Consider the following 23,556-nt stretch of genomic DNA (forward strand, 5'->3'; position numbering starts at 1 on the left):
TTATTAATCTCGCCTCACATGGAAGCCATTCCATAACCCTAATAATTTTTGTTGCTCTTTTCTGAATCTTTTCCAATTTCAGTATGTTTTTTTGAGATGGGACAACCGCATCTGCTCACAGTATTCATGATGTGGGCATACCAATGGTTTATATAGAGGCAACATGATATTATACATTCCTTTCTTAATGATTCCCAGCATTCTGTTCGCTTTTTTGACTGCCACTGCACATTGAGTGGATCTTTTTAGAACTATCCACAATGATAGTTCAAGATCTTTTTCTTGAGTGATCTTTCCCAAATTGTAGTGTTCGGATTTAATGTGTAATTTTGACTACTTAGAGAGAGTTTTGAGCAGCAAACATAATGTGCTTTCATTTTTTATGCCCAAAGCTTGAAGGCCTGTGACTCCCTTAAAAAACAAACAAACCCCGAAAACAATATTAACCAAAGGACATGTTCCAAATAGAGCAACAAAGAACAGAAAAGAAACAAACAACCAAAAAGAAACAAAAAAAATTCCATCCCTGCATTTAATAAATAACACGAACAGCTGAACCATGCAAGAGGAGTTCATTGTTCTCATCCCCATTCACATCAGAAAAAAGCAACACATTTTGCCATGATTCGCAATTTGTGCTCAAGAGCGGTTTGAGACTGATACAGCAGTGGGGTTGCAGACCAGGATTGGGCTGCACTGAAAGAGTTTTGTGGGGAAGCTTACACAGCACCTGCTTGTAGTGTAATATACCCGTTAAAAGCCTGTGCTATTTGTCCTTTGTTTCTAGTACTACTACATGTTGTAAGTCTTTCTAGACTTACTTTTGTGGAGAATCTGAGATTGTACGTTTAATAATTTTCTCCGTGACTTGCTGCAATATCCCATAAAAGCAGAAAAGGTCTTTTCACCCCTGTGCAAGAGTAAAAAGGTGCACCTACCAGACCAAGAGCCATCTCCAGAGGCAACAGCACATGAAATGCTGGCCCCATTGAAGTCAATGTCAAAACTCCCATTGATTTCACTCACTGTATAGTTGGCTGTGTAGACTCCACACAGTACAGGAATGTGCAAATTGCCTTACTGGATCAAACCAGTAGTCTTTCCATATCCTAAGAGTATCCACAACCAGATGCTACAAAAGAAGGCTCAAGAAACCAAAAGAGAGCATTTATATAATAACCTGCCTATAGAGAAAATTTCTTCCTAACCTCCAACTGATAAAGGTTAGCATATTCTGTGAAGCATGAAGGTTTATGTCCTTTTTTATTGTAACCTTATGTAACATAATTATGAATGTTCTTATGATCTATATTCCTCCTTCTCTGCAGATAGTGAAACTAAACTAATATAGCACTATCCTGGTGAGACTGGCAGGATAGGGATGAGGGTGTGTTTTGGGACTAGCCCCCTAAGGCTTAAAGATTAACTCACCCCTATGACCATGCCTCCTTTGGCCTTGTGGTTAATCCTGGCCTGTGGATGCAAGAAAAGTTGTATGTATGTATTCATTGATGAATGGTGCCATTCAGTGTAATTTTAGAACATGTGGCCAAGGATTCTCAGTATCCTTTGGTTGTTTTTATCTTGTAGATGTGAAATAGAAACTTTGACTTAATCTTCATCAAGCCATGTAATTCAAAGGGTTGTGTACAAGTGCCTAACCCCATACCCTAGGAGAATGTTTCCCTTTGTTCATATCTGAGCCATTTTGTCTCTGAAGATCACGCAGATGTCATACTTCTTCTTTCCACACAGATGTAGGAAATCACAGTGCAGTACACTGAGAATTGCTGACAATCCTTATTCTGTTGGAAAGTGACCTTCTTCCACCTAATAAAAATCATTTGTGTTATCCAGCTGAGCCAACTTGTTTGCCAGCTGGAATCATCTCTGTAACTAATGTTATGCTTTCTGGGGATATTTCTTACCAGTTTGTATAGGATTTTGTGCTTATGATTTTTATATTTATCCCATTTTTGCCACAGCATTCTTGAGAAGTCTGAAGTTGGGCCAGGCTGATGAATAAACAATGCAAACCAAGGCAGGTCTTTTAGAATTAAAGAGAGAGAACGAAGTTGCAAATTTTCCTTGCAGTAGTGGCTTCTCTCCAAGGGCTTGACCCAAAACTGGTTTCCCATTAAAATCAACAGAAGTCTTTCTGTTCCACTGATTTCAGTGTGATTAGAATCAGGCCCAAGGTGCATAAAATAGGACATTTCAAACAGCAAACTGCAAAGTTAAATAAACCTACAATATTGGGGGTTTGTGCAGCGATTCTTAATAAATCTAACCCCATGAAACATTCTGTACATTTGCTCTGTATGCTGTGCTGCAGTGAGAAGTTTATGCTGGGCTGGTAAACTTTCTTGTTTCGTATGCATGAAGAATCACAATGTGCAGAGTCATATAGGATGGTGTCAGAACAAAATGCACAAGCAGCAGTTTAAAGGAAGCTTTGTCATCTCAAGCCTTGAATATGTGTTGGAGATTAATTAAATTTGATGCATCAAAAGTATACAATTCTTTTTTAAAAAAAGCACTTGGTGTTATTTTTAAGAATGCCAAGTAAGTTTGTGGAGAAACCTTGGAATTTTACTGGTGCTTTTTTGTGTGGTTTAGAGAAGGGGGCTTTGCCCAAGCATTTGATACTTATTTTGCACCATATAAAAAGGGTTGTTATTGCAAAATCATGCCCACCCTCAGTAAATTCTTGGCCTCATCAGCTGTATATTCCCTTCCAAACAGCCATAAAAGTCTTTGAGGGAATATTTTGCTATGCTGTATCTGAGTTTCCTGTGTGTGTGTGTATGTAATATATACAAACACAAGTCAGAATCTGTGTTGTTTGTCAGCTAAATCATCTCAAGTGCTGGGTGTTGTCAGTTTGCTTGTTCCATGATCTCCAGTGGAGAAGGAAAAAACCTCAGCTGACTACGCAAAGATTGGCTGAGTGTCCTGAAACTTTCCTCAGTGAGAGAGAGAAAAATCAGAGGAGTATTGAGAACAAAATGTCTTCCTGCATGAGCTTCTTTCCATCCTAAGATGTTGCATGCTTATTGAGAAGGGAGAGGGACAGTTATTTTGGAGGAAATGCAGTCTAAAATACAAGAGAGGATGATATTTTAGACTGAACACTCATCTAGAAGCTCAGGCTTCTGTGGTGATGAAATGGAGACTATATACCCCTTGGTCCCCTTGATTTAGAAATATAATATGAACATTCTCAGGCCACACTCATGAACGGTCCCTCACCGTTTCCATCCCTCCAAGTCTCCATCCTGAACTACTCCGTAGTCTTAATTTTAGCAAATTCTTATAAATCACGTCACAGTTGCAGGCACTAGCTGAACTTCTAGCTGCGCACAGTATTTTAATAGTCTAAAAAACACACCATATTTAATCATGCTAAGAAAGTCATATATCAAAACCTGCTTGAACCCATTCCAGCCAAAAAGAGCTTGTGCTGTTTTCTTTGCATCTCTGATCAGCAACAGTTCTGCTTGTCTTTGACAACAGATTATTTGGAATTAGTTTTTATAAATTAAGGAGTTGTTTAGTATTGTGCAGCTGAGCAGTTCTGCAGCCTGATGCAGCTGAACTATTGAAATTCCCTTTACATATTGTTTAGATAGGGAAAATTGCTGGGTGGCCATAAATAAGATTATTTTTTTGGGCCGATGAGGTTTATTCAACATAATTCCATTATTGTAATCCACAGAAGAGCATGATTTGATTCAGCTAAGACAAGAGCTCCATTTTTCCCCTCACGTAATAAGGTGGTAAAGCAAACTTAAAAAAACAAATCTGATATTAATAGTGTGTGAATTAAAAAAAAAAAGTGCTTATAACATGACACATAAATACAGAGAAATTAATACATCTAGTCTCTTAAAATGATAAGTTATCATAATAATGAAAATAAAGAACAAACTATATATTGTGGAGACTCTTAAAAATTTACCAATTAGCTTTGATAAATAGATACTATTACCTCTGTGATAACAATATTCACTCCATTTCCTCATGCTTTACTATAAGGAATATCTTTTAATACTGCAAATTCAGGGAATGAATTATTTTGATCTCTAGGTATTATCTAAGGCAACTGGCATGTTGTTATGGATGACCAATGTTCATGGCAATTGTCATAAAAATATAAACATTTAGATACAATCACTAATAAAAATCATTAGATGGGACAAAACTGGACTAACATCACAAAGCTGAAACACATAAATCACACTCAGACAATAGGGAAACTACAGGAAAAATACAAAAGCACATGATTTGCACGTATCCAAGCAATAACCAGAAAAGGCTCCAATAAGTGGCACCCTATGAGACAGTGATGTGTACAAATATTCCTCTTCAAGACAAAGAGAAGGAAAGACAGGGTGGGGGAAAGGCAGGACATTGAAGATAAGAAAAACAAAAGGGCAAGCCTAGTGATCATTTACTCTTCATATCATTATGTCTCTAATTAAGGCAATACTTTGCAGCTGTCCCACTTCAAAGTTCAGGAAATTAAAGTTACTAAATAGCTTTCTACCCTCCCTGATAGTATGAGAGAAGAATTTGGGGTTCAGAAGCAAAAGAATTTGGGAGAGTTACCATTGCTTTTGATACATCACCTGCCTTGTTAACAGTTGTAGTGTTTGATTAAAGGTCTTTTTAATTGCCTTTCACAGGAATGATTTGCTCTTTGCTGCTTTCCTTCCCGCCTGCATTTCATCCTGACAGCCAGATAATTGAATGCGCTGGTCAGGTTATGAAGGAAATTCTAGCCACTTTTCTGCCGAGCCAGAACTCTGGCCACAATTAAGGGAAATGGAGGTCAGTGTGGCATGGCCTTCTATCTGTAGCTTCAACCACATGTTGATATGGCTTTATAGCTTTTAAACTGAATATTAAAGAGGGAAGTCCCCTTGAATCCCTGATTGCATTCATTTATGGTCATGATTATAAAATGTCTCTGATTTTGGGGAATATGCGAGGATCAGTAAAGTACAGGACAGCAGAGGAACAAAAAGCTCTTCAGGTTTTTTATTTTTTATTATTATTATTTTCCCTCTGCCCACAGCTATGCTACAGGAGATGTCTGTGAGGAAAGAGTGGTGACTGCTCCGGGGGCATGGAGTAAGAGAAACTTAACAACAAAGGGAACATCATTGGTTCAGATGCTTAAATTAATTAGCTGGGATTTGAGAAAATATTCATGACTTGCAGTAGTAATAGAAATGTAGATAAGAGCTGCTGCAAGATTTTCTTTGTTTCATAAATGTGTATGAAAAACAGTGGCAACACTGAATGAGGAACAATAAGGCCCAGTATTCATCATAAGCCAAAAGAGAGGGATTAACACAAAAAGTTACTATTCTGTACCAAAGTTCTGTTATTTTATTGGAATAACAGGTGCACGTACTGTCTCAGTGAAAGGGAAGACCATGCTTATATGTTGATTACATATTTCCAGCATGCAAAGCTAAATTTCAAAGCCTATTTTTTTGACTGCTTCCATTTTCACTTGTGGAGAATAACAGATTTTCACTGGAGATGGATTTGAGTCACAATGTTCAGATGTGGATACAAAGTCTATCAGCGTTCAGATGTATTCCAAATTTTGGGTTTTGGTTCAAGCCCTTCTCTTGTTTTTACCCAATTATGCTAACAGTTTTTGTTGTTGATGTCTGGCACAATTAATGCTGAGTTCTGGCTTCCATTCCCAGCCTCTTTGCAGTTGCACATAATTTTCCAAACAGAGTTCTTTAGAGATGAAATTTTCTCTGCTTATTAGCAGTCCAAAGGTAGTGATTGCTGGATAAAATTGAGAAAAACTCATTCTGATTGAAGTTAGTGGAACTCCATACTGGTGTAGAGATCTGCCTGCATGCTTCTTTTTTCAGGCTTGGCACCCACTCCTTGTGTGCTGGAAGCCTTGAGTGCTTCGTTCCTACATAAAAATGCAAAGAGATAGAGGAAGTAGGCTCCTTATATCTTCTTTTCTCCTTGTGTATTCATCTAGGACTAGGATAATCTAGGCTTTACTGTATTATTTCATATTTAGCACAACCTTTTCCCAAATCTATGTGCTAATAATATGTTACAGCTGAGATTTTAAATGCACAGAAGTAAAGCTGTTCAAAACACAAACTTTTCCTTTCATGGGAAATTTCAACATTTCAAAGTTACTTTCCATTTCAAAGGAGAACAAAAGTCGAAACATTGGCCGTTTTCATGAAATAAATAATTCCCAGAAATTTCAAATTAGAAATGTTGGCATGGAAACTGGACATTTTCAACAAAATTGAAATGTCACCATTTTAAAATGAAATTTTCATTTCAAATAAATATTACTAAATGGATTTCTTTCTTCTTAATCACCCTTTTTAACCAAATATATTATTTCATTTTGAAATGTTGATTCCAAACATGAAAATTTGTTTTGATTCTTTCAACTGGAAAATCAAAAAGTGTAATTGAACTGAAGATTTCCCTGCAGAGAATGTCTATTTCATGTCACATTATTACACTTATTTTCCTTTAATTTCTTTGCTCTTTTGTTGAGGTAGGAGAAACCATTAAAAATGTGATTGTATATATTTGCATGTGATGTCATACTGGGCCAGATCTTTTTGGTTTTCAGGGATGACACTCCATTGAAGTCAATGGAGCTGTGCCCATTTAAATCAGCAGAGAATTTGGTCCACTGAGGGCAATCATACTATTGCACATTGTGTCAGGTTTCAGAGGGGGTAGCCATGTTAGTCTATATCAGTAAAAACAATGAGGAGTCCTGTGGCACCTTAGAGACTAACAAATTTATTTGGGCATAAGCTTTCGTGGGCTATAAGCCACTTCATCAGATGCATGGAGTGGAATATACAGTAAGCAGGTAAAATATACAGCACATGAAAACATGGGATTTGCCTTACTAAGTTGGGGGTCAGTGCTAATTGAATTGGCCTCGTTAGCACTGACCCCCAACTTGGTAAGGCAACTCCCCATCTTTTCATGTGCTATATATTTATACCTGCTTACTGTATTTTCCTCTCCATGCATCTGATGAAGTGGGTTATAGCCCATGAAGCTTATGCCCAAATAAATTTGTTAGTCTCTAAGGTGCTACAAGGACTTCTCATTGTGTTTACACATATCTGGGTTAACTCTCTGCATCCCAGAATGTTGTTAGAAGATAGTGAGGGACTGTCTTTTTTAAGTGCTTATACATTTATTATCTTCAAACTAAATTTCTTCAGTTAAGGCAACTGCCATTGCCATAACCTAAGCTTGTAGCAAGTTTGAAGTTTTAAGGAAACTAATTTTGAGTTATCTGATAGCAAAAAATGCTATAACTATTGTTTTTTACATTACAATAAATAAAAAATGACAAAATGGAATTTTACCACATTTTCAAAATAAACCAAACCAAACAACAAATAACTTACATTTGGATTGGGGAGGGGTGGGAAATTCCAGCAGCCCAGTTTTTTCTTATTCCTTTGGTGAAGATAATATGTCAGCCCAAAATATAAATGTTCTTAATTAATCCCTGAAATTAGGTCTCATAATGAAAATGCCTTCTCTCCAGTTACTTTTACCACTATCATAACTCTATCATGCAGTATTTATATTGAGTATCTGTGCAATATATTTGATACACTCTATGAGAAAAATAGATTACACTAACCCTATAAGAGGCAAATATATTTTCTTGTGCTTAACTATTCATTACTGCTGGGGTTTTTCCTTCTTGTCTGTGTTGGTATTCTTTTCCTTAAAAGGAGAGGAAAGCACAATTCTTTATTATTTATTACTTCTTGTTTGCATTATATTGGCACCTTGAAGCTCCAACCAAGATCTGGGCCTCATTGTGCTAGGCATTGTACTCGCGTATACTAACAGGTAGTTCCTGCCTCAGAGCTTAAAAGCTAAGGCCCTGATCCTGCAGTCCTTTGCCCTCTGGCAGATTGTTGCATGCAACAAATTGTTGAATCAGGGCTGAATGGACAAGACAAAGAATGAGGGAAGGAAGATTTATTGTTCCCATTTTACAGATGGGGAACTGAGGCACGTAGAGGTTAAATGCCTCGCCCAAGGTCACACAGGAAATATGTGGTAGATCCAGGAATTGAAGGCAGATCTCCTGATATTCAATCCAGCACCTCAGCCAAAACCATCCTTCCACTCTGGTATGACATTCCCATTGGCCTCAAAAGCAGAAAGTTCTACCCAAGGAGATTTTCAGTTGAATTCTGCTGTTGATCAGTTTCTTTCTCACCAATAGGTGGAAACTGACATCCCGGTTTCTCAGGTGACACAAGGAACGATTCTGCCATCCCCAAATGAGGCAGGAAAAACACCATACAGAACAAGGATTTTTCCATAAGAAACTGTACCATAGCAACTGAAAAGACCTTGAAGCACATGCTCACACTTTCTCTGCTTGTTGCAGCCTGTTTATTGATGCAACAGGATATCAGAAATGTGAAGACTTGTTTTTTCTTATTCCTTTGGCGAGGATAATGATTGCTTTAACCGTTACTGCTTGATCATGATGAATTTATTGCAAAATTCTGTAATCTTTCCAGATCCATATCTAATGTCCAAGCCAACAGCCACCACTTGTGCACTGGCAAGTGTTGTCATGCTGCAGCTGAGGGGGAGGGGGGATGAAGGAACTGAACCTGCTAAACCTCCATAAGAGTCACAGACTTTTGAAGATGTAGGATCAATAACCAAATGGGACGCAGAAGTGTTTCCGTCAGGCAAGCAGTTGTGCCATGTGTCATGTCAAAAAATAAAGCATAGTCACAAGAAGTTGTGAATAATAAGCTAGCAAAAGTTTGTCTTTTTTTTCTACAGCATCCTCCTCCCCAAAAAAATGGTTGTCCAGCATAAAAAAGGTCAAGACTGCAACAAAAGCAGCTATTACATTAGCTATGATACAGGAAAATAGACAATTTCTTGTTGAATTATGGACAGTATTTAATCAGAGTGGTGTGCAAACTCACAGAGTGGAGCTTTCTCTAGACAGATGTTTGGCCAGTTGCTGAGCAGCTGCTACAGGCTGTTCAAGATTAATGAATCTAAATTAACAGTACCTAAAATGCTTAAGTGGGAAAATGGGAGGAAATCTGATTAGTGCTACAAATCAACTGAAGTCCAGAGATTCCCTTTCTTTTGAACTAGGATGGCTTAGTCATCCTCTTTTCCCTTTTATCCGGGGTTCATGATACTTCACCCTTTCCATATTTAATCTTTCCCCTGCTTCCCTTTTTCAATCCCATCAGCCTTCAGCAATTCACCCTGACACTTATCATTGCAGACACTAACCCTGTGCTAAAAAGACTTCTCGCTTTCCTGCCTCCACACAAACTGCCTGAACAATGACAAACCTCATATAGCAATAACGTATGGTTAATTCCTTCTTTCTATTATTTCCTTTTGGCTCAAGGAAATAACTTCCCAAGGTAATCAGGATATTTTGTCTGCTGCAAGCTGCACCTTTTGTGATTCTTTGTTAGACTGGCCATTATGGGTCTCATCCAACTCCCACAGAGGTCAATGGAAAGATTCTCATTGATTTTAATGGAAATTGGATCAGGCTGTCTTACTAGAGATGGGTCTGAACCACAGAAGTCCAGACCTTGTTCTGGAGATGAAGAGTTATGGGATATTCTGAGCTGGGGCTCTGAATCTTGCCCATCTGTTCTTAGAATCAGATCACTCTCTTCTCAGTACCACAAAAATATATATATTCTTCCCAGATTGCCTATAGCTACTCTGCTACTTTTAAGAGAACTCTGGTCAACAATTTTATTGAAAGAAAAGAAAGAGATCCATCCACTGAGAAGATTCACCTCACCTGTAAGAAATGTGTCAAGGCTGAATTGCTACCATTAGAATGCAATTTATCATCTTCCCAGTTTCTGTAACAACAGGACTTTTTTCAGAATCTGAAGCCTGAAGACCTACCACATTGGAATACTATGAGAGAGAAGCATTCCAGGCACTTCTATTCAAAAATCTTGACTTGTTTACATTTACAAAGGTATGAAAGAGAAAATATATCAACAGTTTTTGGAGTGCTGGATGTATAACATTAACCCCCAAAGGCTTGTTTATTTCTTTCCAGAATGATATATAAAAGACTGTAAACCAACACCTGAATGCTGGAGTAAGAGAATAATGTTTCACAGTTAACAAAGCAACAGACTTAGCATGGTTTTCTTTGGATGCATGGCAGGTTTCTTTTTGTATGATACTCTGAATTTCTTAGTACTTTCAAGATTTGGGCCAGATTCTCCTGTCACAGACATAGAGGTAAATATTGAATAACTCCAGATTTCAGTGGAAATTACTTCTGATTTACCCCATGTAATTGAGAACAGGATTGGGCCCCACCTTGTGTCAGATAACAGTGATGGAAATGTAAAAGGCAACAGTGTTGTAAAATCCTTTTTTAAGAGACATTTTGTTCTTCCATTTATTCTTATTTCTGAATGTATTTTAATACATTTAAAACGTCTCTCTGAGATCAGAAGATCTACAAACAAAAATGAATGAAACCACATACTGTAGCTTAGTATATGTTCAAACTTCTCTATGAAGGCATTGAAGTTAGTGGCACTTCACCAAGAAGGAATTTAAACCATTGTTTTGAAAACAGAATGTTATACAAGAGCTTCATATTATTATAGTACTTAATACTTAGATCTTCAAAGCCCTTTATATACATTGTCTAATTAACCCTCAAAAAAACTCCACCATCCTCCCGTCAGCTAAGTAAGGAACCATTATCATCCCCATTTTCCAGAGGGGGAAAATGAGACACAGAAAGATTAAAGGATTCACTGAAGGCTATATGAGTCACTGGCAGAGATGGTAATAGAACCTTGGAGTTATGACTCCAAATCCTCTGCTCTGTGTGTCTGTCTAGGCTTCTATACAGTAACAGTCAACAATATAGCTTCTCTATATTTTGTCTGTAAGGAAAATGCAAATTAGTAAATATTTTTGGATTTTCCATTTTTGGAACAGGCAGATGAGTACTATTCTCACGTCTAAGGAAATGTTTAAGGCAGCCAGTATGACCAAAGCAATGATTATATCAACACACTAAACGATAGTTCAATTTTAAGATATGTTTGCGGAAGGACGTTACAGAGACCACTTTAAATGGTCTGTAAATAGTTGTTTTAGCTTCTAACCCCTTCCCATTCTCGTTAAAACTCCTTCCTCTAGTTATGCAGACTAGACACACAGCATGCCTAGAAATAGTTTGAGGTACGTTCTGGTTATTGGAGTATAAAAGATAAAGTGAAGCGTCCGCTTCTTTATCATGTACTGCCACAAAAAGCATGCTAAATGCAGCAGCCTTTCCAGAGGCCAACTTCAAACTCCCCCTTTCTACTCCTGGTAACATTTGAAGGGGACAGGCCAGCCCTGAATCACTTATAAACCTTTGTAAATGATTCTGTTAATCTACCATGATGACACCTCTCTGTTAGACTGAATAATAACTAGGAGCTTCATTTACCTCAGTGTTTTGACTTAGTACAGTCTGTGTTCGCTATAAATATGCAGATTCCATTTCCTTAGTTGCAAGTCCCAGTTCAGAGTGAATTATACCAAAAATCCAGCTGTTTTACTGGTAACAATAAAAACTACAGTACCTTATATTTCCCTTAGTGATAAACTCCCCCAATTGACTTGCATTACTCCTAACTGGTTACACATAGCAGCTAGTTATTACTGTTTATGAAGTTACTGGTCCATAAGATGCCAGAACAAAGTAACTAAATATGGGGTAAAAGAACCCAGCTGATATATATTGCTGTATGTAAGGGTTTTAAATTCAAAAGAATGAAGAGAGAAATACCTACATTTGCTGTGCTTCCTGATTGCAGAGTCTTTAACTGTGCTGTAATGTCATGCTGTACAACAGTTGTAGTGAGGCAGTGGAAGTATTAAAAACAGCAGCAGCCATATAGAAGATAGGTAGGAGATGATCTTCCTTGGTTCACACATTTTGCTCGTTTGAAGAGACCCAGGAGTCGCATTTACATTCAGTTGAGTCTGAACTGAGTGTTACAGAAGATTCAAGTGCAACTATTCTTCAGGAATGAAGAGTAAAAGGGAGAGAGGTGACTATGATTTATGGTAACACTGATGAAGCTTTTATAGAAGAAGATACATGTGTTCTGGCCATCACCATAAAAATTACTGTCCATAATTGGTCAGAGCTGCCAACTCAGCTTGCTTATAAACCTAACACCTTCTTTTAGGTCATGTCCATTATACCGGCATAATAAGTCAGAGCTCGAGTAAAGTTCGTTCAGCCATTCCTGCCATTCCTCTTTACGTTTCCCCCCTGTTACACGTGCATGCTGACATTCAGGGAGATCTCATCTCCAACGGAGGTTGGATCTCTGTGCTTCCGTGGATACATGCCTTCGATGGACTGTGGCTGCAACGGTGGACTGCGGCTGTGGTTGGGCATGCATAGATGATGAAATCTGATATTTTCCCCTTTTTTAACTGACCAGAACAAAACGCTCACTGCTGTTTCTCTCAGTCTCTCTCTTTCTCTATCCCATGCTTCAGAAGTCTGTAACTGAGTTCATTATAGTGTGATAAATCAGCCAGCAAACTTGCATTATGGTGTGTTTAGGCAGCTCCTTCTCCTTAGTGACAGCTGCTTGGCACAGGATGTTGTAATTATCCACTCAAAAAAGAGATACTTATAGGTGCTGAAAGGATAATGGCAGTGACTGAGCATGGCCTCAGCTTCCTCATGGGCCTCAGCTTCAAAAGCCCTGCTTAGGGGTCGGTTATATTGTTGACTGTTGGCTCCGTGGCTGTGGGAGGTCGCTGTCACTTTGGCACTTTAGAGAGCCGCTGTTCCCATAAAAGGCAATGGGCCTTTTTGTAATGCATTAGCCGCCAACATATAACTGCTGCCACACAACTGGCATTTGTTAGTGCATTTGTGTTCATTCTTGAGGATAAACATACCATACTTGTCAATGACAATTAAAAAAAAAAACCTTATTAATCATACGTCTGAAGAAAAAATCCAGTAGACCATTTGCTGGATCCCACACAAAATCACACTTCACACACTATAGATAGTCCCATTGTGAGACCTGGTAAATGAAAGTGGCAGATAAGTGGTTAATGAGCCTCATCTTACAAAAGCAATCTAAAAGAGCTTAGCTTGTTGAGGCTAGCAAAATGAAGGCTGTGTGGGATATTATTGCTCTCTATAAATACATCATGGGAGTAAACACCAAAGAGGGAGAAGAGCTTTGGAAGCTAAAGATTGATGCTGGCACAAGAACAAATGGATATAATCTAGCTATGAATAACTTTGGGATGGAAATTAGGTTTCTAACCACCCAAGGAGTGAGGTTCTGGAACAACCTTCCAATAGGAGTAGTGGGAGCAAACAACCTAATTTTAAGATGGCGCTTGATACATTTATGAATAGGATTATGATGACGGGATTATCTAAAATGGAAAGGGACAGGACTGTCTGACCAGGGAAGTCCCTTCCAAGCCTATGTTCTAATGAATCAAAAAGACAATGTTGGAGTTCACAGAGTCTGAGCGGGACACTTCATTTACTACTGTACATGACCTTCTAAGCTTTTTGCTTCTGCTACAATACTTCATTTTAGTATCCATTGTGGACTACTCATAGTGTATAAAGTTTTGTACGTGTGTCTTTGCAGGATCAAGGCTCAAATCTTTAATCATAATGTCTTTAAAGTGCCCCATTTATAAAGCATTTCAGTGTGAAATAAAAAAGGAGCCAGCAATCATGTTATAAGCCTGATGATCAGGAAATCAGAACTTCAGCCAAAGATCCAGGAAGCAGTGGCCAGAGCTAGACAGAACAGCAGATTTCCAAAACTCATTTTATAGGGGAGGAAGGTTAGTACATGGATGTGCTAAACCTGAGGGATGAAGACGGAAAAAGCTTAGAATTTTCTCAAAAGAGACCTATGGGAATTTCCTTCTATTCGCTATGTCAAGCTGCATCTCTGGGTTTCCTGTCTTCATCTGTGTGGCCAGGTTTTGTTTCCTCTTTGAATGGCCATGAAAATAGTTACCTATCCAGATGGCATCAGTGGAGACTCTGAAATCTTTTCAGATATTTTAAAATCCTGCTGTGTGATAGTTTGGTTTAGTTTCCAGTCATGATCTAATCAAGGACTCAGTTGTGTATTTACAGAAATTCCACAGTCAGAGGTAAGTGCAGTGTTACACCACCATACCTACCTAACCTCAGGCTTTGGGGAGATTTTTCAGACCATCAACACTGTTTCAACCATCTCAGAACTTCCAAAGAGTATAGTCATCGTAGGCGTAGAAATCTACTCACCTTTTCCACAAAGAACCCAAAGGTTTTTATCATGCAAACAGTTAAACATTTTATAGTATCCTAAAATATATACATATCTCATAGAGCTGGAAGGGACCTTGAAAGTACTTTCATTAGCAGGACCAAGTACTGTCCCTGACAGATTTTTTTTGCCCCAGATTTCTAAATGGCCCCCCTCAAGGATTGAGCTCACAACCCTGGGCTTAGTAGGCTAATGCTCAAACTACTGAGCTATCCCTCCCCTGTTCAGAGGGCACAAAACAACACCGGCAGTCAATGGAGCAGTATTCTTCAGCTGAATTTTTACTTATCAAAGTATCAAAGACATTCACTATATTATTTTAACTGAGAAGAACCAAGCATGTACTACATTCGTATGGAAATGGAAGGGATATCTTTATGACTGGTATGTACAAAATCACAAAAGTGAAATCAATAAGTACATTAAAATTATTGAGGGGCTGATTCTGCAAATTCTTAGACCTGGTCTACAATAGGCTGACATAGCTGCGGTGGTCAGGAGCCTGAAAAAACCACACTCCTGAATGGCATAGCTATGCCAACCTAACTCACACTGTACATGCAGCTCTACTGATGGAAAAACGCATCCACTGATGGAGCCACTGTCGCTCAAGGAGTTGGTGTTCCTATATTGATGGAAAAATCCCTTCAGTCAGTGTAGAGTGAATCTACACTACGGGATTATGCTGGCATAGCTATGGTGACCTAACTATGTTAGTATAATCTCTGTAGTGTAGCCATACCCTTAGTCATGTTCAATCCTGCAAACCACTTGATTTCAGCTAGAGGATCACATGAGCAAGGGTTGCAGGATAAGATTCTATGATTTCATATACACTAGGATAATTAAACTGTTACACTACGTTAATCTCTGCCTGCTTTGCAGTGTGTGCTAGATACACCTGGCGCAGTAGAGCAATAATTGAGAGTGTAATGTGTCTGTACCTTGTACGTGCTGCTGGTTGAAGCTGCTTTTGTTTTCAGTAAATGGTGGCATTCTGAAATTACATGAAGGGCCCTGAAGAAGCTACTATTTGGGGCCCATCAGTAGAGCCCAGTCTTTCTTGCAAATGCAGAATAACATGAAATAAAATGAAAAACCACAATTAAAGTGACATAAAATGAGAAACATCCCACAGCAGCTGCTCCCGTGGCTCCTGTCAATAGGGCTGGGCCCGGCTCCCCACTCCAGTAGGCTGCATGATCTCGAAAAGTGATGAACCAACCTGTCTAAGGAAAATAGAATACAATAAACAACAACAACAAGAACCCTGCCTCTGGGAGTTTAACTGCTGAAGGGGAGAAGAGTTCATAGAAACTGCATCCCAGACACTGCATTTTTTTAATGGTTTCATCCGTCATCCCTCTGCTCAGGTCTTTATTACAGCCCTAGCATTAGAGTTAGCCCCTTGTTTGTCTCCAAAAGTGGAAAATGGGCTGTCTTCTTTTTAATGAAACATACAAGTATTTTTGAACGTCTTTTCCACTCTTACTCCATGTTGAGAAGTGACTGTGGGGAGCTTTTCCTCCTGAATCTGATCACTAGGGGACCGGGGTGGCGGAAGGGCAGCCCCCCACTGATAGTGTATGTTAGGGATCAACCAGTTGAAGTGTGCCTCGGGGGATGAAGGGGAATGGTTCTTGCCTTGCAGTTTCCATTATTTATTTATCAGCCACAGAGGTTGGGGTGTGATGGGTGTGGAACTGTTAGCCTGATGGGGCTCTCTTTTCCCTGGCCAAGCAGTGAAACACAACTGTTAGCCAAGGGAGATGACTTCTGTCTGTATTACCTCTTTGTAATTCTTCTTCAGGAAGAACCCACCTCCCGCATTAGAATGTCAACAGATATCAGCATTGCCTCCAAGCATGCCTCTGTGCCTGACTGCAACCTGTGAGAGTATCCATCCCAGGGAAAGGACAGGGACGGAATGATAAGAATGAGTAATCAAATAGCCATAATGTAGTTAAAATATAAGGAATACAGGAAAAAAAACCTCAACCCATCCGATGACAGTTTGCCTGGAGTACCTCAAAGAAAATGAAGTTATGAAGTGTGAATAATATTATATTTTCCTAATAGGAGGCAGCAACTCAGCAGCAAAGGGATTAACCTAACAGCCAGGCTAGTGACTGAGACGTATTTAACCCTAGTTAGTTGGATGGGAATTGTAAGAGTTCCTTTGGGGAAATGGGGTACAAATTATTAGGAGAAGTGGTGTATTGTATTGTTTACAGGTAACCTGTAGAGACTATTCTGGTGTTCTATGGGCTGGCTTGATTCTACTGTGACTTTTCTGACATCTGAGATTTCTTAGATTGAGACTTCATGGGGCTGCGACAGTGAACTCAGAACTGTCCAGCAGACATCGCTCAAAGAAGTTTAGTTGCAGATTAGCTGATAGTGCTCTGTGGCGCCAATCCAGAAAAGCACTTTAGCATGCGCTTAATTTTAAGCACATGCATAGTCTGATTGACTTCAAGTTAAGCATGTTTAAATCCCTCACTGGATCAGGTCCTAAATTCAATTTTCAAGTTTCTTTTGTAAGTCATCTTTAAAAGTTGGAAGTAAATCCTGCTGTCCTACTTCATATGGAGGTACAGTTCTCTGCACCTTTCAAAACCAAAGAGAAAAAAGAGAGCAGAGGCAACTATAGTATAAATGACTTTTGTAGAATTGCACCCACTTACACCAGGTCTGAATTTGGCCCAATGTTCCTGAATTTATGACATTGTTTTCAATTCCTGCTCCTCAAAGTTGGGGGTGCCTGTGTTTAGTGAGATCAAACATATAAGAGAGAATCCTCACTTCTGGAAACTAAGAGAGAAAAGAGTTAATAGTTTGAAGCCAGTGTATTTATTAGAATACAGATCAGCAACCTTTGGCACGTGACCCATCAGGAAAAGTCCCTGGTGGGCCGGGACAGTGGCCAGCACATCCCTCAGCCCACACTGCTTCCCACAGCCCCCATTGGCCTGGAACAGCAAACCATGGCCAGTGGAAGCTGCGATTGGCCGAACCTGTGGATGCTGCAGGTAAACAAACCATCCTGACCTGCCAGCGGATTTCCCTGACGGGATGTGCCAAATCCCTATATTAGACTTTCTCCTCCTCTGTCTTCTGTCATACAAGATGTGCTGTATGATACATTCTCATTCTTTCCTGTGTGCAGCACAGGAGATCCCTAAAGATTAGTATCATGCTGAGGCAGAAGATTTCTTGATCTGAGCTGAAAGAAGGGAGGGAAGAGAAAGATGGTGATGGTAAGTGAGATTTGTCTCACACCAATTAACTTACACATGGAAGAGTGACTGAATTAGCCACAATGAAATAATACCAGCAATCATTTTGCACAGTGACTCACACAAAATAGCCTTGAGGCTTTACAATCAGTCATTTGTTGAAAGAAATGCGTCTGCCGCTATGTAGCATATTAAACATATAGCTGCATAGATACACCCACAAAGGTAAGGGATGGTTGGAAATCCAGCAGGATTGTTTGCTTAGAGCTGATTTACCACACTGTATCTGAAAAGTGTTAGTAAGCTTTAAAAATCAAGCAAGAGAGGAGAGTGACACAATGTCTGCAATCTGCTTGGAACATGGTGAGCCATATTTGGCTCTCCATTTCACTGATACATCCCAGTTGTTTTAGACCAGGGATCGGCAACCTTTGACACGTAGCCCATCAGGGAAATCTGCTGGCAGGCCAGGACGGTTTGTTTACCTGCAGCATCTGCAGGTTCAGGTGATCACAGCTCCCGCTGGCCGCGGTTCACCGTTCCAGGCCAGTGGGAGCTGTGGAAAGCGGCGTGGGCCCAGGGATGTGCTGGCCGCCACTTCCTGCACCCCCCATAGGCCAAATGAAATAAATACCAGAGGAGGAACACATGCAAAATCCTACACAACCCGTGCAAGAAGCAGTAACTAATCCAAAACCTCTCAAATATAAACCTTAAAAGAAAACAACTACTGAGTCTCACCTAGAGAGATGCCACTAATATGCTCTAGTAAATGTCTGTACCTTAGCTGTCAGTTCTTGAATATAGAGGTCCAAAGCCTAGCCCACTAAAACCTTAGAGGTGAAGATCCATAATCAAGAACCATTTCTCGAAGAGTGCAGTGCTGCATCTCTATGCCAGCATAACATCTTGTAAAGGCAGTGGAAGCTGTGGGTTCTAAAGGAAGGTCACAGGAAGATTTAAGTCTAGTGCAATTGGAAAGACTTAAATTCAGATCAAAGGCAGTCCTGACACTAGCCTGTTTGTCCACTTCTCCCACAAATGTCTGTGCACCTTCTTCCATGCTGCCCATTACGCATGGAAGACCCTTCCTCAACAAAGCCATAAAATCCCTCCCCAAGACTCACTTCTACTGTGACAGCTACAAGAAATCAGCCAACTAAGGAGGGCCAAGGTGATGGTCAATTGGGGCAGCTGATACTATTTATTTCTTCACAAAATAATACCTCCATCAAGTTGTGTGTTAAGCCAGCTATGTGACTGTGCAAACATTACCTTCAGTCTCTCTCACCTCCTATTATTTTCTACGCTCATTGGAGATTAGATCGGATTCCTGCTGTAATCAATGGCAAGAGTCCCATTGACTTCACTGATGATGACTCATGCCCTGGTTGCATCTTGCTTCAAATCAGATTGCAATCTTGTTGGGACAAAGACTGTTTTTACCTCTGTTTGTACAATGCCTAGAACAACAGGGCTCCAATCCAGATTGGTGTTTTGGGTGATAATATAAATATTAAACAATAATAGGGCAGTAACAGTAATAATAATTAGTGCAGGTGATAATAAATAAGTGGAGGGGACAAAAACAGAAACAGAAAGAAAAGAAATGGAAACTCAGGGATGAGCTAAGATTTCTGCTTCAAGACATTGCCAGCTCTGTAAAGAAAGGTAAAACAGCCAGTCAATGTCCAAGTGCAGCAAAGTGCTTAGCTACACTAAATTGGTGTGTGAATGCCTGTGGATGGGGCTAAGTCTTCCACTTTGCCTAAAGCAGTGAGAAGGCTAGAGCAAGTGCTGCCTCAGAATCAGGAGGTCATCAGGCTAGATGCTCTACCTCTACCCTATCCACAGTGATTTTGTAGCCTCTCATTACAGGATTATCTCTGAAATCCAACCCTGTTGTTGGTGAGTGACATATGCTATTCAAGTTTGGGAAGCTGTCGGATCAAATCAATCCAATCCAGTCACTTATACCTACTAATTCTGAGTCTGCTTCAAATGGCAAAAGAGGGTTGAGGGCAGCGCCTTGAAATATCTCACTGCACAATAGTTGTTGCAAAGAAGTTTTTGTAAAGTATATTTCTAACATTGCATAGCCTGTCACAAAATAATTCTTATCAGCCATTGTTTTCCACTTATAGTCTTAACCAAGTATAATAAAACATTTCCTTACTCTGTTATTTTAAAGCATTATAGGGCTAAATTCTGTTTTTAATTACAGCTGTAATTGATTTCACTGGGGATACTCCAGATTTACACAGATGCAGAATTAGAGAGACTGTATCCTGGAAAACAGTGACTCTAAAAAGGATATAAGGATCAAATAGGACAAGCGAGTTAGCATGAGTTCCCAGTACAACAATGTGGGGAAAAGGGCTAATGTGTTCCTTGAATGAAAAATGTGTGAGTTGTGGGTGGGAGTAGGGAAGTGATTGTACCTTTGTATATAGCTTTGGCAAGACTGATATGGACATACTGCATCCAGTTCTGGTGCCCACACTTTGAAGAAGAGAAGAGCTTTAAAACAATCCAAGGGCTGGAGAAACTGCCTTACAGTGAGAGACTTAAAGAAGTCAACTTGTTTAGTTTAGCAAAAAAGAAAATGATAGGTGACTTGATTACAATGTGTGAAGTACCTTCACAGGGAGAAAATACTCACCACTAAAAGGGCTCTTTAGCAGAGAAAGGCATAGTAAGAGCCAATGGATAGAAGTTAAATTCAGACGAATTCAAATTAGAAATAATGCACCATTTTTTAACAGTGAAGGTGATTAGCAATTGAACAAATTGCCAAAGGAAGTGGTGCATTCTCCATTTCATGGTATCTTCAGATCAAGACTGGATACCTTTCTAAAAGATATGCATTAGTCAAACGCAAGTTATTGGGTTCAATACAGGGGAAACTGGCTGAAATTCTGTGGCCTGTGTAATACAGGGGTCAGACTAGATAATCTAATGAATCCCTTCTGGCCTTAAAATCTATACAACTGTATAGCAGGACCTATCTCTCTCGGCAAAATCTAAGAGAAGACATTTTTATTTGCTGCTGCTTTTGATTGTTAAAATAGATGTTATTAAATTTTAATATTTTGTATTGCAAAGTGTCCAGCAATCCATGACTTCAAGCCAGGATTTCATTCCAGTGTGTGAAGGATGCTGTGTAAGGATTACGTAAACTCTTTCTACCAAGAATAGACTACCTGAGCTACAAAACACCAGGCTCAGTGGGAGTATTTGAAGGGTGAGGCCTTCAATGCATCTTTTAAAATATGACTTCCGGAGTGTAATATATTTAGCTGAATAACTGTAAGGGGCCTAATTCTCTCTATTGTCAACGAGAGTTACACATGTGCTTGGAGATGAGAATAGGTCCTTTCATGTAGAATTCTCTACTGATATCAGTAGGAGCTCTCTGTTTCTTCTCCAACCCACCACACCCTACTCCAATTTACTAGTCCCCTGTTTTAATTGGAGGAGGCTATAATTTTACACTGCTACCTGTCTTGAACAATTTGCTTTGTCTGGTTTATCTAGTTTATCTTGAACTTTACATTTTATCTCTAATTTTTCCCTAAAGTATTTTGACTCATATTAGCTCTTCCAATCTTGTTGCTGTAGTGAAATGAGACCTTTTCCACCAGTATAGGGGAGATTTTTAAAGTCTCAACTGTCACACCTCCCATTCAAAGTCAATGGGAGTTGAGTACCTGTGCCTTTATAAACCTACCCCTAGATAATTCCTGAGTAATCACACTAAGAGCAGAATTTGACTCTAAGGTTTTTTGGAATATCTCCTTCTAGAGTCTCCTCCCACCCAAGTCAATGGCAGCATGATTGGGCCCTGTGTTTGCTAACTGGATTTTTCCTCTGCTCATATTTCTGTCGCATCGTATTGTATATATTTGATTTATGTGTGGTGTTCTTATATTTAATCTGTGCCCACTTAGTCACATTCACTGCCATTTTGTATTTATTTAGCACTCCATTTTGCACAGAAAGGTAACTGTGATAGATACGATATGACAAGTTGCAAATACGTATTCTGTGCAGATCTATTTTGCTGCAGTTGACATACACGGCTTTGGAATGATGGGATGCTGTGTTTTGCATTTGACAGTTCGTTATGGGACAAGTTATTTACCCAATAGTTGTTTTATATAAGAGTATTTTGCTGTAGCTGTGAGTTCTCTGTAAAGCAATATTTAACAATTCTTATTTATTTTACTCTCCATTGTGATGTCTTCTTAGAAACTTGACAATAAAATCTCTTCACCACTGGGTCAAACACTGATGCTTCTCTGTGTTTCAAATGGAGATGAAAAGAACAAAGTTAAAATGTCTGATTTATTTATCAGCAATCCATCTGTGATAATATTAAAAGGAACACAATGAAAGTTTTGCTGTTAACTTCAATGGGGCCAGGATTTCCCGCACATTCTCTGCCTAACAACAGTTACTAGATGGGACACACATTTTTAAAAATGTGATATGTGATAAGTGGATCTGACCTGTCTTTCTCATCCGTGAAAGGAAATGAGGGAGTCCTTAATGATATGTGGGTGGGGCCGGGGGAGGGAGAGGAAGACCCAAAAGAAAGTGAAATGGTTGACTAGGAACCAATGCTATGACACGAGGAATTTTCAAGCCCCTTCCTGATGAAAGATGGAGCAACTGGTCACAGTCCTTCAGAGTCCTGAATGTGGCAATAATATCATTATTTGGCAAGTGCAAGATCCCTGAGCTGATAAAGCTGCTGAAGAGTCTTTTCTAGTCTGTCTAGTAGCTCTTAGAGTGCTTCAAATCCCTCCAATGCCACCTTAGCCACTGCCATACTAATATTCAAGAAAACTGGTGTGGAGTAAAAGACCCAATATCTCAGATGAAGAGAGTTCCAGCCTCTTATCAATAACTGAAATATTCTTTGAGATCATCCCTTCCCCAGCCTCCTCAGAATCTCCTTATCTACTGGCACAAAGGAGACTGCGGTCTGGTCTCTCTGACCACAATTGGACCACTCCCCAACCAACCTATATGATGTAAATTTATTAACTCTCCTCAACCTTTTCTAATACCAACCATTGGGAACTGTATAAATAATGACTGAAGAGTTTTGAACTGCATCATTTCCAAAATATCCCTGTATCATGAGCAGTAATTGAAGACTTCTGTTAATGGTAAGGGACTATTTACTCAATCAATTATTTCCCAGTTTGAAGTAGCTGAATCGGAACGGGAACAATTAATAAAAGGCAAAGAAAGCAGAGCAATTAGATCCAACAGGATGTGAACTCTTAGGCTATTGCGGCATACCTCAGGCATGCTGTGAGCCACAAAGCCTAAGTCATGCACCAGTGACCCAGGAATGTGCACCCTATTTCGGCATGGTGCTTAATTTCTCTTTGAAACATGCTCCATGTTTGCTGAATTTGGCCTTTCTCCAAGACACTTGACTGCAGTCCAGACTCGATATTTATTTTGTGGTGAATACTTAATAATATGAATAGAGATGAATGTAAGACAGTAAATACAGATTTTCATCTGTCAGGGGAAGGTTTGAGTCTGGCTCTTGTTATAACTTTCTATCATCCTTTATTTTTTAAAAATCCCAGTGCTGGAGAGGACATGAAAATAAAGGGTCAGATCTTCAGATGCAGGGCCGGCGCTACCATTTAGTCAGCCTAGGCAATCGCCTAGGGTGCCAGAATAATTGGTGGGCGCCGTTTTGCCGGAGGGGGTGGCAGGCGGCTCCGGTGGAGCTGCCGCAGTGATGCCTGCAGAGGATTCGGTGCTCAGCGGCTCCGGTGGAGCTGTCGCGCCTGCGGACGGTCAGCTGCTCGCGCGACTCTGGTGGACTGCCTGCAGGCATCACTGCGGCAGGTCCGCCAGAGCCGCGGAGCACCGGA

At 39.7% G+C, this 23,556-nt stretch overlaps 1 protein-coding gene across 3 annotated transcripts in view; it reads left to right on the plus strand.

The window, feature by feature from the left end:
• The window catches only part of NTRK2 (neurotrophic receptor tyrosine kinase 2), a 271,563-nt gene that overhangs the window by 177,127 nt on the left and 70,880 nt on the right, over positions 1–23,556 (plus strand). The window contains exon 13 of one of the 3 annotated variants that reach the window (XM_030566649.1): positions 8,285–8,813. The exons of the other annotated variants lie outside the window; for them this stretch is intronic. Coding sequence (XP_030422509.1) covers positions 8,285–8,295 — 11 coding nt within the window. The 3' untranslated portion in view covers positions 8,296–8,813. Of the gene's footprint in view, positions 1–8,284; positions 8,814–23,556 lie in introns of those variants that run through there. 3 annotated transcript variants of the gene reach the window in all.

This window comes from Gopherus evgoodei, chromosome 6 (assembly GCF_007399415.2).
Source record: "Gopherus evgoodei ecotype Sinaloan lineage chromosome 6, rGopEvg1_v1.p, whole genome shotgun sequence".
Classification (NCBI taxonomy): Eukaryota; Metazoa; Chordata; order Testudines; family Testudinidae; genus Gopherus; species Gopherus evgoodei.